At 50.5% G+C, this 16,390-nt stretch overlaps 1 protein-coding gene across 6 annotated transcripts in view; it reads right to left on the reverse strand.

Moving 5' to 3' along the window:
• The window catches only part of c2h14orf180 (chromosome 2 C14orf180 homolog), a 59,282-nt gene extending 45,249 nt beyond the window's left edge, over positions 1-14,033 (reverse strand). Inside the window, exons 1-2 of one of the 6 annotated variants that reach the window (XM_072495107.1) lie at positions 13,941-14,033; positions 10,575-10,675 (exon numbers count right to left, since the gene is read on the reverse strand). In XM_072495107.1, the coding sequence (XP_072351208.1) occupies positions 10,575-10,669 (95 nt within the window). In that variant the 5' untranslated portion in view covers positions 10,670-10,675; positions 13,941-14,033. Of the gene's footprint in view, positions 1-2,167; positions 2,236-5,086; positions 5,129-10,574; positions 10,714-13,940 lie in introns of those variants that run through there. The other 5 variants (XM_072495105.1, XM_072495106.1, XM_072495110.1 and 2 more) reach the window with 5 other exon arrangements.
• Between the last annotated feature and the right edge of the window lie 2,357 nt (positions 14,034-16,390).

The raw sequence follows: 16,390 nt of genomic DNA on the forward strand, positions 1-16,390 counted from the left end.
CTTCCATACTCCCCGGGGCAAACCGGTGATTATTACAGATTGGGGACCAGACCGATGCTCCCTCTGCTCCCACATGTCTCTTCCATTGCCCCCAGACTCAGGGCGGCCACCACCAGGTACCCTGCCGGCAGAAATGGCAGAGGGGCAGTTACCAACGCCCCCAGACTGATGCCCTTACATGAAGCCGCCTCCATACGCTCCCATGCTCCCATGCCGTCCCCTCCCCCACCACCCACTTCCTGATCATGGCTCTATTCGCCGCCCAGTAATGGTTGCTAATATTTGGCAGCACCAGCCCGCCCTCTCCCCGACTCCGCTCAAGCATTACCTTCCTTACCCGCGGGGTCTTGCCCGCCCAAACAAAGCCAGTGATCACTCTGTTGACCTGTTTAAAAAAGGACCGCGGAATAAAGATGGGGAGACATTGAAACACGAACAGGAATCTCGGGAGGACCGTCATCTTCACCGTCTGCCTCCCAGCCAGTGACAACAGAAGCGTGTCCCACCTCCGAAGATAGTCCTTCATTTGGTCTACTAGTCGGGTCAGATTTAATTTATGCAACGGTCCCATTCCCGTGCCACTTGAATGCCTAGGTACCTAAATCTTACCCCTACTAATCTAAATGGCAACTCCCCCAATTCCCTCTCCTGTCCTCTCGCCTGGACCGCAAACATCTCACTTTTCCCCATATTTAGCTTTCTACCCGAAAACTGGCCAAATTCCTCTAGAACCCTCATGATTTCTTCCATCCCCTCTATTGGGTCCAATACAGAAGGTAATCTGCATAGAACAAGACTCGTGTCCCGCCGCCGCCGCCCCCCCCCCCCCGGACCAGCCCCTTGAGGCTCAGAGCAATTGCCAACAGCTCTATAGCTAGCGCGAACAACAGTGGGGAGAGGGGGCACCCCTGTCTCGTCCCCCGGTGCAGTCTAAAATAGTCCGATGTTGTCCTATTCGTCCGTATGCTTGCCACAGGAGCCAGATACAGCAACCTGACCCAGTCAATAAAGCCCCGCCATATCCGAACCGTCCCAGTACCTCCCACAGATAATCCCATTCTACCCGATCAAAAGCCTTTTCTGCATCCATTGCGATCACTACCTCCACCTCCCTACCTTCCGGGGGCATCATGATCACATTTAACAGCCTTCTTACATTGGCCACCAACTGCCTGCCCTTAACAAACCCCGTCTGGACCTCCCCAATAACGTCCGGAACACAATCCTCAATCTTGGAGGACAAACTTTTGGCCAGCATTTTGGCATCCACATTCAACAGGGATATCGGCCTGTAGGACCCACACAGCTCCAGGTTCTTGTCCCGCTTCAGAATCAGCGATAGTGGCCGGTGACATCGTTGCGGGCAGCACCCCCCTTTCCCTTGCCTCATTGAACACCCTCATCAACACCGGCCCCAATATCCCAGAGGACTTTTTATAGAACTCCACTGGGTACACGTCCGGCCCCGGGGCTTTACCCGACTGCATGGCCTTCAGACCCTCCACTATCTCTTCCAACCCGATCGGGGCCCCCAGCCCTTTTACCAGCTCTCCGTCCACCTTTGGGAAATTCAGCCCCTCCAAGAAGTGCCTCATCCCCTCCAGCCCCGTAGTGGGTTCCGACCTATACAGCCTACTGTAGAAATCCCTAAACACCTTATTCACCCCTGCTGACTCTCCAACCAGGTTCCCATCTCTGTCATTTACTTTCCCCATCTCCCTGGCTGCCTCCCTATTTCTAAGCTGCTGTGCAAGCATTCTGCTGACCTTCTCTCCATGCTCATAGATCGCCCCCCCCTCGCATTTCTCAGCTGCTCCACCGCCCTCCCTGTGGTTAACAAGCTAAACTCCGCCTGTAGCCTCCGCCGTTCCCTTAAAAGCCCTGCCTCTGGGGTCTCCGCATACCTCCTATCGATCTGTAATATCTCCTTTACCAGTCGGTCCGTTTCTGCCCTGTCCACCTTCTCCCTATGGGCCCGGATCGAGATCAGCACCCCCCTGACCACCGCCTTCAGTGCTTCCCAGACCACCGCTGCTGAAATTTCCCCCGTGTCGTTTACCTGCAGGAAGCTCGGAATGCAATTCCTCAGCCGCTCGCACACCCCTTCATCCGCCAAAAGTCCCACATCCAACCTCCAGTGCAGGCGCTGGTTACTGTCCTTACTAACCTGCAGGTCAACCCAGTGCGGAGCATGGTCTGAGATTGTGATCGCCGAGTACCCCGTGTCCACCACCTCTGCCAGTAAGGCCCTGCTCAAAATAAAGAAATCAATCCGGGAGTACACTTTATGCACGTGAGTAGATGGAGAACTCCTTTACCCTCGGATGCCCAAACCGCCATGGATCCACCCCCCCCCCAATCTGCTCCATGAACCCTTTTAGTTCCTTTGCCACTGCTGGCACCCTGCCCATTTTAGAGCTTGACTGGTCTAAGCCAGGGTCCATAACTGTGTTGATGTCTCCTCCCATGACCAACCTCTGCGAGCCCAAGTCCGGTATCTTCCCCAGCATCCTCTTTATAAACTCCACATCATCCCAATTTGGCACATACACATTTACTAATACCACTTGCATCCCCTCCAGTTCTCCACTGACCATAATGTACCGACCTCCCACATCCGAACCTATTCTTCCCGCCTCAAATTCCACCCGCTTGTTGATCATGATTGCGACCCCTCTAGTCTTTGAGTTTAGTCCCGAGTGAAAGACCTGACTGACCCTCCAGCACATGCTCCACACCTCCACCGGCCCGCCCCGAGGCAGCCTCCGCCCCAACCTCCTCTGTCCCTTAGCCCAAGTCCCTCCCTCGTCAGCAGAACATTTACCCCCCCCCCTACATATGCACACACCCCACTGTGCTTCCGTGAGCTAGCCCACCCAGCTAGCTTGGTGGCCTCCATTCCTGGCGCCAGATAGTCTCCCACCTATTGTTCCCTCCCCACCCTCATTCACCTATTGTTCCCTCCCCACCCTCATTCACCTATTGTTCCCTCCTCACCCTCATTCACCTATTGTTCCCTCCCCACCACTCATTCAAACATACTCCAACATCAAACAATCTCCACAATTGTCCGACAGAAAAACTCCAAGATCTAAAGAAGCACACCTCCATTCCCCAACAGTGCAAATGAAAACCTTAACTCACTCAGCTCTGCCGTGGGTCCCAAATCAATGCAAAAGGCATTACAAACAGCTTCCACAAAACAGTGGGTCCCAAATCAATGCAAAAGGCATTACAAATAGCTTCCTCAAAACAAGAAATTATTATTATTAAAAAAATTTTTTTCTCAAAGAACAGAAAAAAAAAACATGAATGTTGCAGCAAAGTTCAAGAAGTTCTCAGTCCACCACCAGTCCTTTCCTTTTCGTGAAGTCCAGCATGTCCTCAGGTGACTCAAAAAAAAAAAAAAAAAAAGAAGTGCTGTTCCTTGTGCGTGACATAGACGGGCCGGATACAACAGTCCGAACTTCATCTTTTTCTTAAGGATCGACCTAATCTGGTTGAAGCCTGCTCTTTCCCTGGCCACCTCCACACTCAGGTCTTGGTAAACCCGCAGGATACTATTGTCCCACTTACAGCTCAGTGTCTGCTTGGCCCACTGTAGAATACGCTCCTTATCCAAATACCTGTGGAATCTCACCACCATTGTCCTCGGGGGGGGGGGGGGGGGGTCTACCATTCACGGCTTCCTCGCGAGTACTGTGAGCCCTGTCCACCTCCAAGAGCCAGGAGAATTCCCCATCCCCCAGCAGCTTCTCAAACAGGTCTGTGATGTATGCCCCAGCGTCCGCTCCATCAGACCCCTCCGGGAGCCCAAGGATTCTCAAGTTCTGACAGCGGGACCTATTTTCTAGGTCCTCCACCTTCTCCAGGAGCTTCTTCTGCTGGTCCCTCAGCACCCCCACCTCCAGCTCCACTGCAGTCTGATGTTCCTCCTGCTCAGCCAGCGCCTTCTCCACCTTCTGGATTGCCCGACCCTGGCCGTCCAATCTACGCTCCAGCCGCTCAATTAACTCTTTCACGGCATGGGACCCATTAACCCAAGGCCTTATCTGCACAATGGTCCTTCCAGGTACTAGGTGGGGGCTTGGCAACAGACAACTTCCAGCTCTACAACCTGAATGTTTTGTTATGTTTCCTTTGTAACATAAGCGGCTTCCTTGTGTTGCATTTGTCAAGGAAGGTGAAGACGTGTAAATAACTTCAACTCATTTATTTACACTTTTATAACTTGATTTTGACACTACTGCTAATCCTATTGTAGCTACCTAACTGACTAACCAGCTGCTGTCTTCCACGTGGTGGGTGTGATAATGAATCAACCCTGTGCCTCTCCTCACTGACTGTCTCCACTGGCCGAAGGGGGCTGATCCTGTGTGGTGTCCTTTATGTATGGGTTGGTGTAATGCCCCCGTGGTCGTGTCACCCCCTTGTGTATCGTGAATGTCCATTGGTCGAGTGTGTGTGATGTTCCTGGTGCTCCCTCTAGTGTCTGTCTAGCTTACATGTATTTACAGTGATGCACATCACCACACCAAACACCCTGCACAGAAACAGGGGACATCCAGCACTTTCCAAAACACCAGGGGAGCAGTCATCCAAAATTCATCCTACACATATCAGTTACATAAAACCACAGCTTAAAAAAAAAAAAACAGGGCCCCTCACATGCTACCACAGGACCTGCATTCCCATGTGGAATGACCAGCCAACACAACAGCAGCAGGGTCCATCAACATGCACACCCACACCACACCCACTACTCTCTCTAGTCATCAGTCACAGGCAACCTAGGTAGAATCATTGTAGTACAACCCTCCAGTCACAGAACAGTTCAGGCAACACAACACACACAACCCGAACAAAGTTCAACAGGGCAGCATTAAACTCAACACACTCCCCATTGGACCACTCTGCCACAGAAAATCACATCATGAAACAATAGCAGATGGAAACAGGAACATTATACGCCCCTCAGCAGGGGTCAGGCAGACAATGCTAATTGGCACAACCCAAAGCGTCAGACCCCAGACCTCTCCAATAATACGCTCTCCACAAGCCAGCAGCAAAACCTCCCGGCACTCACCTCCCATATCCACGCAGGCTCTGAAAAACCACCACAGCAACAAACTCTGTACCTTAGTCAACTTAAAAAAAGAGTTTCCGGGTAGGTGACTCAGCCAAACAGGAAGCCCACCGACAGCACCAATTCACCCTTGTCACCAGTTTAATAAAGCAAGGGGAGCCCGACAAGTTCCTTAAAAATCTTTTTAGTCAGCAAACAATATTACCCACACAGAGCCCTCTTCCGTTCCTTTCTGGTCAGCTCCACACTGGCTGACACTTTTAAATCAGTGCTAATAAGCTACCCCACCCAATGAACACAGGGAAACAATCATTAGTTGACTGGCCTTATAAGACGAGAAACAATCATCCCCAGCTGGATGTGTCCCATGCAAGTTGTCCCAAGCCATTGTTAAACTGTTTTATCACTTAATATGACTTTACCCTCTGGCATTTCTACCTTGGCAGTACATCTTTTACGATCATCAATTCTGTTTCATATTTATTCTCTGATCAATGTAGAATACCACAGACTCCCTACAATGCAGAAGGAGGCCATTGAATAATTCAACAGTGGGCTGGATTCTCCGCGACCTGCCACTGGTAGCGGGGTCCCCAATGTGGCAGAGAATTAGCACCCGGGAAAAATCGGGATCAGCGCCACAGCAGGATTGGGATTCACACCCATGCACCACGGAGAGGGTGCGAATGGGTCCTAATCACCCGTTTGAATCCACTTAGCAGACCTGGTACCAGAGCCTCTGGGCCCTCGTGATTCTCTGGTTCTCTGGGCCGGGAGTCACGTGGGTGGGGATTACAACAGTTATCACCAAAAGTAAACCTGACGTGGTGGTCCTCGCGGTAGGTCCAGGCTCCTTAAGTAAGTTGCCTCCAAAGTCCATCCGAGGGTCGCCCCACCCTCACATGCATGACCTACCTACGCCCGAGACCCCCTAAAACTGGAAACCCAGTGGTCCTCTAAAATAGGAGATCCCCTCCAGGACCCCCTTACTCAGGTAACCCACCCAGGATCCCCCAACTAAAGGGACCACCCACAGGGACCCCCTAACTAGAGGGACCCTGTAACTAAGGGACCACCCACAGGGACCCCCTAATTAGAGGGACCCTGTAACTAAAGGGACCACCCACAGGAATCCCCTAATTTGTGTAACCCCCGAGGGATCCCCCAATTAAAGGGACTCCCCCCACAGTGACCCCCTAACTAGAGGGACCCCCTCAAGGAACCCCACAGAGACCCCTATCTAGAAGGATATCCTCACAGGGACCCCCTAACTAAAGGGATGCCCCACTGAGACTCCTAACTAGAGAGAGACCCCTAACTAGAGGGGTACACACCAAACACATCAAAGAGAGTCAAGTGCAATCTAAGCACGCCCCTTCATGCTTGAAGTGCTGAGCTCATAATTGACAGCACTTAACTCTCTTTGTCGTGGTTGATGTTTTGTAAACATCGTAGTTTCAGCACTTAGACTTACTAATCCATGAAGAAGATGAATGAAGCAGGCTCACAGCTGTTTTGTGGAAGCTGTCAATCACAGCCCACTACCAGAAATGAATGAATGGCTTGCAGCTAATGGTTCTAAGGGGTTTAAACACAGGTCACAATTGTTCTCCTTCCAGAAATGGACACACGGGGCTGGATTCTCCATTATTGGGACTATGTCCCCACGCCGGCGTCAAAACTGTGGGGTTTTATTCCTGAAAATCCTGGTTTAAAGGGACACGAATTCCCAGCCCTGCTAGCACGGACCCGGAGTAAATCTCGCAGATTTTGCTGCAGATACAGGACCCCGTAATTCCAGGTCAGAGGCCGTGCATTCACACGGCGGTGGTCTCCAGCGGCCACGCCGTGCTCCATGGCGGACTCGGACCGCAGAGCTGGACCCACAAAGGAGACCCGCCGATCGGCTGTGCGCCTGGCCCTCAAACCCCACGCAGTCATTCCCTGGCCGCCTATAAGTCCCCTCCTGGCCTCCGATCCGTCCGCCCCTGACCAGGTCGAGTATCCCGACTGGCAGGTGCAGGTTAGTTCCACGCCATCGGGACTTCGGCCGGTCGGTGGCAGAGGATGTTGGAGCGGGCCTCTGGGGGTGGCCCCCGGCGGCACGCCGTGCTCCCCAGTGACGCCACTTTTCGGGGCACGCAGAATCGGTGACCCGGCGCCGGTCCCGATTTCTTGCAGGAACGCCGATTCTCCAACCCGTGCTGGCCGCGACTTCGGCACGAGGGTGCAGAAAGTCCAGCCCTCAGTGCTTCCAGGTAAGTGTTACAACTGTAATTTATGTCTTGCCCCTGTCTGGACTGCTCTATAATCATAATAATAATAACTGCAATGAAGTTACTGCAAAAGGCCTCTAGTTGCCACATTCTGCCGCCTGCTCGGGTACACTGAGGGAGAATTCAGAATGTCCAAATTACCTAACAGCACATCTTTTGGGCCTTGTGAGAGGAAACTGGAGCACCCGGAGGAAACCCACGCAGGCACTGGGAGAACGTGCAGACTCCACACAGACAGTGACCCAAGCCGGGAATTGAACCTGGGATCCTGGTGCTGTGAAACAACTGTGCTAACCACTGTGCTACCGTGCCGCCCATACAGGGATCTCCTTTCTGAGGTAGTCTGTGGGGGGGTCCCTGTGGAGGTCCTTCTAGCTAGATGATCTCTTTTGGGGGTTTCTGTAGTTAGGGAGACCCTGTGGGGAGTCCCTCTAGTTCGGGGGCCTTGTAGGGGAACCCCTTATTTAGGGAGTCCTGGAGGGGTCTCCCTATATAGGGAGTCCCTGGAGGGGTGGTCCCAATTTTGGGAGTTCCTGGAGGGGTGGTCCCTATTTAGGAGGTCCCTGGGGCCGGAGGGGGGGGTGGCTGGTCGGGTCACCCCCATACTTGGGTGAAGGGGACACACCCCATAAAATCTGGGGGACTGCTTTGCGATGCGGGAGAGGGGTAGGGGGCAAATTTGCAGGGGGAGGAGGGGTGGGGGACTGATTTGCGGGGGGGTGGGGGAGCGGGGAGAGAGGGTTGCCCAGCTGCGGGACTTTGCCATCGGATTGTCCACTCAAAATGGTGGTCCAGAGCGCAAATCACGTGCAATTCAGCTCCCGCAGGAGTGTCTCAAACGGAGAATCTTGCCCAGTATTTCTTCTTCAAGTAAGTGGGGCAGAGGGCAGAGATAATGCATATAGCATAATGAAAGAAACAAGTTTGATCATTGGAGAACAGGAAACATTCAGTATTCAAAACATTAAAATAGTTTCGACACACAGTGTTCCTGTGTTAATTGATTGATTACAGCTGCAATAAAAATATTTAATACGTTCTGGCCAATTTAAATTTCAGCCAAGCTGCATCACATCCTTAAGAAAGTTAAATCATTTCAATCAATGACCCTATTTAGTCAGAAGGTTCTCCAACTTAAATATGTTAGTGAGTCTTTAATGCTTGAGTACTTAAATAAAACCAAAGGAACAATAGACGTCATTAGCAAACATATTGCTGTTAACCAAGTTCCCCAACAAGTTCAAAGAACAAATAAATTGGATTCTCTGTTTCAGCGGCGAAGTGCCGGCTTGAACGGAGAATTCGCAGGAACTCTACACCAAAAAATTGGCGCTGACCCCTCGCCGATCCTGGGACTCCCGGATCCCGCGCAGGAAATGGCTGGAGAATGGCCGGGTCCCTGGTCGCGCAAGCGAACGGAGGTGACCTGCGGCAGTACAACATGGTGCCGGCCTTGCGTGGACCCGACCCGTCATCCGCGGCCTCACAGGCCACCCCCCTGGCCACCCCACACCAGTCCTCGTGGAAGCCCCCCTGGCCAACGGCATAGATCCCGGCCGAGTGTGGCGGCACTGGACACACTCTGCAGCCGCCATGCCGGGTTCCTGACCACTGAGACCACCCGTGTCTTGTGCCATCGGGAGCTCGGGCTATCGGGGGAGGGCCTGCCGATGGCGCACTGATGCACAATCAATACTCTCGAGACAAAGAGGAGTCATATCTAATCGGCTTTAATCAGCTAGAACTGTACCCAGTAGCGGTGATACAGAAAGTGAAGGCTGCTGGGACGGCATCAGTTCTTATACCCCACCTCTCAGGGCGGGGCTATGTACATTATCCAATGGTAGACCCCTTGGTCTAGCCAATGGTCATTCACCTCTCAGGTACTGCAATACCTGGTATTACCACACGCACCAATGCCGTTGCAACGGCGTGCGGCGTGGCGATGCGATTTCGCCATTTCCGAGGGGGCGGAACATGGCTGATTGGCGTCAAACCGGCGCCAGCCCCGATTTGGGTGTCGGAGTCAATTCTCCGCCCGATTGCTGATTACGATATCGGTGTTGGGCCACGGGGAATCCTACCCATTTTCTATCAATAGCAGTACTCAAAGTGTGGGGGCTAAGCAGTGGAGTGTCAAAGGATATGGCATAGTAGCTGATGGGGCAGACACCCTTGCTGGGGTGAGTTAGGAGCAATCTTGTATCACACTGAAATACAGCAAGCCAGGCAGCATCTGTGGAAGAAGAAACAGAGTTCACATCTCTGGTTTGATAAATTTTGATGTAAGATCATTGACCTGAAAGGTTTAAGCTCCGTTTCTTCTCTCAGCAGATACTGCCTGACCTGCCAGCATTTCCAATTATTATTTCAACATTCACGTTTTTTGTGGTAATAATCTAGTATCAATGGAATGGATGCTCTACGAAGGTATACCTGACTGGAGAAGCTGAGAAGATAGGGTGGTGCAAAACGATAATGTCAGTGAAGCTGAAGATTTTAAAGCCAATTCTCAGATACGAGACCACAATAGAAATTGATGTCAGTGAGGGCCTTGTGTGAGTGAAGACATGAGCTGTGCTTTATAGATACATTGGTGTTTGTGAGGGAAAGAGTGGAGAGGCCAGGAAAGAAAGGTTCTTGAAATAAATAATGGTGTCATTATATTGAAGCTAGCAGTTTGACACTATACTAGCCAGTTGGCTCCACACTGCTTTATATACAAACAAAGCAGAACTGTGAACATTAAATGTTCAGATAAAGCTCTGCTCATTCATTCCAGTGAAATGTTTAATATTAGTCGAACGGCAATGTCTTCTGACCTTTACCAACATTAAACTGGAATCCTTATATAATTGTTGACAAAGATGATGTGGCTTTGTACTTGAAGCTCTAATTTGTAAGAATCCAAAACAGAAGACCTCTCTGAAATGCTTTAATACTGGTTATGAAAGCATGTGAAACCTCAGATTCAAGTTCTGCTGTGTTCTTTGTATCAGCTCAAACACTGCCAGACCAATGCAGAAACCACAGTTTAACCAAAGGTTTGTATTATATATACACTTGTAATGCCAGCAAACAACTGAACCAGAATAGCAGATATTGGCCTGACGGAATCTTAATAAAAGATATCTCCACCTTGGCAGTAACAATCAAATAATAAACTCCCAAAGTTTAAAGCATTAAGGCACATGCTGTTCTTTTAGTCTGACCTGTTGCTCATGATGTAGAGCTTCCTCAGCTTCTCTTTGGCAAAGTTGGGCCTGTACTGAAGGCTTTTCACTGGAGTTCCAACTTTCTCCTTCATCTGTAGCTATTGCAAAACACCATCAAACGAAGACGTCATTAAGCCCTGTTCTCAGCTGGTAGGAAAAAAAGATGCCAAAGATTGGCATATTGCCATTTTAGATAAACACTACGGGTTCAACTAAACATGGCAGTAAAGGGCACTGTACTTAATAAATAATGATGCAGCGTTTGCTGTTTGGAATTTAGTTTGATTGTACAATATCTGAAACAGCTGGAGGACGGTGAGGAGATATCCCAGAGTTTAAATGCTACACGAAACAGTTTTCATTGGTAGGCAGTATTAAACAAGTGCTAAACTTATTGATTGACCAAGGTAAGCAGTTAAGGAAATGAAGTCCTGTTTTATTCTTCATCAAGAGCCCAGTGGAAAAAGCTACCTGGCAAATGGGCGGCAAATGTTTGGGCGCTATCACTGAGGACCGATAAGACATTGTGGTTCACTAACAAAGATGTTGGGCTGAAATTATAGTCTGGCTCAATGATCTAATTGGAGGCAAACCTCCATACTTGAAGAAGGATCATCCAGTGTGTCATAACGTAGGCCCTGCCAAAGCCTACAGTGTCGGATATCTGGGGCATCATTCTCCGACCCCACTCCGGGTCGGAAAATGGCCGTTGGCCGCCGTGAATCCCACCCCCGCTGAAGTCTTCGGTACCGGAGATTGGGCGGGGGCGGGAATCGGGCCGCGTCGGTTGGCGGGACCCCCCGCTCAATTCTCCGGCCCCGATGGGCCGCAGTCCCGCCCAGAAATTGCCTGTCCCGCCGGCGTAAATCAAAGCTGGTATTTACCGGCGGGACCAGGCGGCGTGGGCGGGCTCCGGGGTCCTGGGGGGGGCGCGGGGCGATCTGACCCCGGGGGGTGCCCCCGCGGTGGCCTGGCCCGCGATCGGGGCCCACCGATCCGCGGGCGGGCCTGTGCCGTGGGGGCACTCTTTCCCTTCCGCCTCCGCCACGGCCTCCACCATGGCGGAGGCGGAAGAGACTCTACCTACTGCGCATGTGCGGGAAACTGTCGGCGGCCGCTGACGCTCCCGCGCATGCGCCGCATTTCCGCAACAGCTGGCGGGGCACCAAACGCCATTTCCGCCAGCTGGCGGGGCAACAAATGCCATTTCCGCCAGCTGGCGGGGCGGAAATCCCTCCGGCGCCGGCCTAGCCCCTCAATGTTGGGGCTCGTCCCCCAAAGATGCGGAGCATTCCGCACCTTTGGGCCGGCGCGATGCCCGTCTGATTGGCACCGTTTTTGGCGCCAGTCGGCGGACATCGCGCCGTTGGGGGAGAATTTCGCCCCTGTACTTCCCAGAATCCCGAGGGGAATAAACATTCTCCCGCCGGGGCTACCTAGGGCCTCTGGCATAGAACTGGCCGACCTAGAACCGGCCAGAACTCACTCAGTTGGGTAGCACTTTCCTCAACTCTCTGCTGTACTCAGAAATAAACCTCCTGTTTAACCTCGCAACACGGTGTGGACACCTTCCCTTTGGCGGACATAATTACTTGGTTCCCAATTGCCTGCTCAAATATAGGTTAGAATTGCAATCCACAGGAAATTAATGAGACCAGGGGGGTTAGATTTCTGTTGCTATTATAACTATTTAATATTATCTAAGGGCTAAAATTGGGCCTTAAATTTCAGCAAAGGCCTGCCTGAAAATTTAGTTTCTCTTTTGGAGCATGCAGAAAACGAGAGAACACTGCACAATCAGGATCATTCGAGAAGTCATATAATGAATAGAAATCCTCTGAAAACCCTATTGTTTGAATAAAAGTCTTTCATTTCTACCATGAATACTCTTGAGCAAAGCAGGAAAAATCTACTGATGATCCTTTTAAAGTTGCTGGGGTTTTCTGGCCAGTAACATTCCACCCAATATGGGTGAGAATTTGCAAAACCTCTACTAAACTAAAATTAACATGGAGTGTTTCCTTCCAAAAAAAGACTGGGTACGCGTGTGAGGCACAAAATGAAAACAACTCTCATGACGCACCTTTGGAATTAGAGGGAGAGAGAAAGAAATGGAGACCGAGACAAGCAAAAGATTTTGCTGCTCTAATGTTACCGCTGGAAATACCTGTAACCAATCACTTCTCATTTGTGCATAGCGCATGGCTCCCTCCCTATATCCACTGGCTCTGTTCTCTCAGGCTGTTTGTTCTACATTCCAACAAAACCCTTGTCAGATGTTTGAGTTGGCTGAAGCTTTTACTGATGCTAGTTTTAAAAAGATATTTATGGGGGTTACTTTGGTATAGTTTGCTGAGCATGTTTCCAAACTTGACTTTTTGAGAATCGACCTTCCCTATTCCTTGTTTCCATTTTCCGTGTCTCACCCACTCACTCCCTCTCTCTCCCTTTCACTCTATTACCTCTGCTGCCTCTCCTTCCCTTCTGATCTCAACCATCGAGTCACTTCATCAAACTCTAGCCACATTTCAATGACCATGCAGCCTTCAATTCTTCCCTACATCTCCTCGCCCTCTTCTCCCACCTTCAACTCTCTTCCAACCATTTACTCTCCCTTCCTCTTCAGCCACATCCAACTCTGTTTTATCTTCTACTCCCGATCTCTAACTTGTTCCACATTTTTTCCCAGTCTCTAATCCAACCTTACCTATCCCCTCAACCCAATCCATTGCATCCTCTATATCTCCCTCAACCCCACTTTTTCCCTCCATGGCATTCCATCTTCACCCTATACAGTCAATACAGTCCTTAGTCAACTCCAGTCCAAATACGCTACAACACTTCTTGTCCTGTGGAGTCCAATGCCCTGACTCCCTTGTGCAATGCCACAGTGCCATGACAGATGAACTGATGAATTAAACATTTCCTTACTCTGTGCACTGCATGTATGTATTATATCCTTTGTCAGACTAGTATTCTGTGTGTCCAGATTTCAGAATGGAAAACTTTTTTGAAAGCAGTTAATCTAAGTGTCTGAGATAACCAGAGTGAATTAGACACAGAATCCCCACCCCACAACTATAAATGGTTAGTAAATATTAAATTAATCACAATTAACTTTAGTATTAAATGCTCTCTTCGACTCATTGTTTGGAATCTATGTCGAAGGGTCATAAAAAGATGACAAAATATAAAATTACACCTGGTACAAATAATGAAATACTCAACCCAGTTTATGTACAATGAAAACATCCAAACTGAGTTTTTAAACTAAAGTTTAAAATACAGCAATGAAATCCAAACGCACTTCTTCCAGAAATTCAGAACGTCCTGCACAAGATGAAGGCAAAGTAAGAGACTTACCAAGTTTTTCCGTCACTGCAGTGAGATTGATCAAAGCTGCTTTGGAGTAGGTTTCCTTAGCGTGAACAAAGTGCAGAGCTCGGCTATCTGTTTATCTAAGTGTCGAGTTCTTTAACCCTGGTATGACTTGTCACAAACTTAAAAATAAACTCTTGCGAATAAATTCTACTTAATCGCTGACAGGTCAACGATGCATCTCTATGTGCACACGCATTGGTGCTTTTCAGAGTTTGCATGGATGTATAATTTTCTTCCCTTAGATTAATTAACTTTGTAAATACTTTCTAAGAAAACATGGCTCACAGTGCGGCAGGGCATGACACTTTAATTCCGACAATGAAGGGGGCTTGGGCAGGACACGGAGGAGAGTGCAAAAAAGACAGATTGAGAGCAGGGCAGCACCACGCCACCTGAGACACCAGAACAGCAGCCAGGCCAATCCAGGCCCGGTCTGGGGATCCACCTAAACATGGCGTTGGGGCCTGCATGGGCAGAAAAGTAGACGTCAGTTGAGTTGGCACGGGTGTAGGACACAGTTTAGTGCTAGGGCACGTATCTGTATATATGTTTCCACATTAAACACCTATGCACAATGTTACAACCTGTCTTGGTGCTCTGTCAGAAGGGTGTGAGGAGTGGGCTGGTCTGGGTTGGCCACAGAGGGGGCACAGGTTGGGGGGGGGGGTGTTGGAGGAAGTTGTGGGTGGGCTTGTCTGTGAGACCACAGTTCAGCCAATACTTACGCCCCAGTGTTCCACCCCCACTCTCCAACCCACCCGCCCAGCCCGCTCCCACCATCACCTCAGGGATTCGATGGGATCATGTGATGGAATGGCCAGTTCACATACAGTGATCACCCAGGTGGACGGTGGAAGGTGCTACCGTAGACAGGGGTCAGATGTTGTCAAACGATGTGGAGCACCAGAGCTCATCGCAGAGCGGGTTGTCATCATCCTCCATCCCATGGACCAGACCCGCTGTTACTGCCAAACTAGGACCCACACCACTAGTGCGGCAGGTATGTATCACGGAGGAAGTTGCAGGCAGCGGGCTGACCGTGCCCCTGGTCTGTCCCCCCTTCCCCCAGTTGGTGAACCTGGAGGCGATCAGAGCGTCCCATGTACGTTGGTCCTTGCGCACCTGTTGTGCGGCCTACCTGCCTGCCCTGCCCTATGTCCTGCCCAGGTTCCCCCACGTCCACCTCATTGGAAGAGGCCTGGCATTCACCCTCCTCCTCCAAAACGTCACACCTCTGCTGCGTGATGTTGTGGAGGACAAGGCAGGTCGCCACGATGCGGGCGACCCTCCCAGCATCATACTGGAGGGCCCCTCCAGAATGGTCCAGGCACCTGAACTGCATCTTCAGGAGGTCGAAGTAGCTCTTGATCACCCCCATGGTCGCTGCATGGGCATCGTTGTAGTGGGTTTCTACGTCTGTCTGTGGCCTCCGGATAGGCGTCATCATCCATGACCAAAGTTGATAATCCCGGTCGCCTAGGAGCCAAACCCCCAGTCGGCAAGGGGCATCTTGATCATGTAAGGAATCATCGAGTGTGCCAGGATGAAGGCGTCGTGCACACTGCCCGGGTATCGGGCCAAAGATGTGCATGATGTGCAGCTGATGGTTACACACCAGCTGTACGTTCATCGAGTAGAACGCCTTTCGGTATGTGTAGAGCGACCTGTCATCTGCAGGTGCTCGTAGGGCGACATGCATCCCATTAATCACCCCCTGGGTCCGGGGCATCTCGGTGATGGCAGAAATCCCTGCTGCTCGGGCATACTGGTGGGCTCGGTCCACACTGAAATGGATGTATTGTGCTGACTGGGCATATAGGACTACCGTGACAGCGTGGATGCACCTGTGCACCGAGCTCTGCGAGATTCCGGATGGTCCCCACTCGACGCCTGGAAGGAGCCTGTGGCAGTTCAGGGCGATGGTCACTATGTTATTCTCTAAGTCTGAATAAAGATTGTAGACTTCCAGTTAACACAAATACTTTATTCAGAGGGTTTGTTCTGTTTCCAGAGCTCAACTAGATGTAATACAGTCAAGAGGTATCACCAGTGACACTAAGGTAAACTGCCTATGCTGAGCTGTCTCTGTGTGCTGCTGCTCACTAGCTCTGTGCTGCTAAAAGAGGCGGATCCTCCCTTGGGTCGGACCCTCCCTTGGGTCGGACCCTTTATACCCATCTCTGATGCTGCCCTCTAGTGATGCTGTGACTGTTACATCTGTGCTGTAGTCCCTGGTGTATGTGCAGATGTACAGATCACTACATCCCCCCCTCTTTTATATGACATGTTTTCTAGACTGGCCTCAAGAAAACTGTACATAACAAATGGTGAGAATATGGAAAACTGCACACTGTGAAAATGATAAAAGTAATACAGAAACAATTAACTGTGTTATGAATCCATTGTGAGAAATGTCCATATTCGCCTTGTGC

The sequence above is a fragment of the Scyliorhinus torazame genome, chromosome 2, assembly GCF_047496885.1.
Source record: "Scyliorhinus torazame isolate Kashiwa2021f chromosome 2, sScyTor2.1, whole genome shotgun sequence".
Taxonomy (NCBI): domain Eukaryota; kingdom Metazoa; phylum Chordata; class Chondrichthyes; order Carcharhiniformes; family Scyliorhinidae; genus Scyliorhinus; species Scyliorhinus torazame.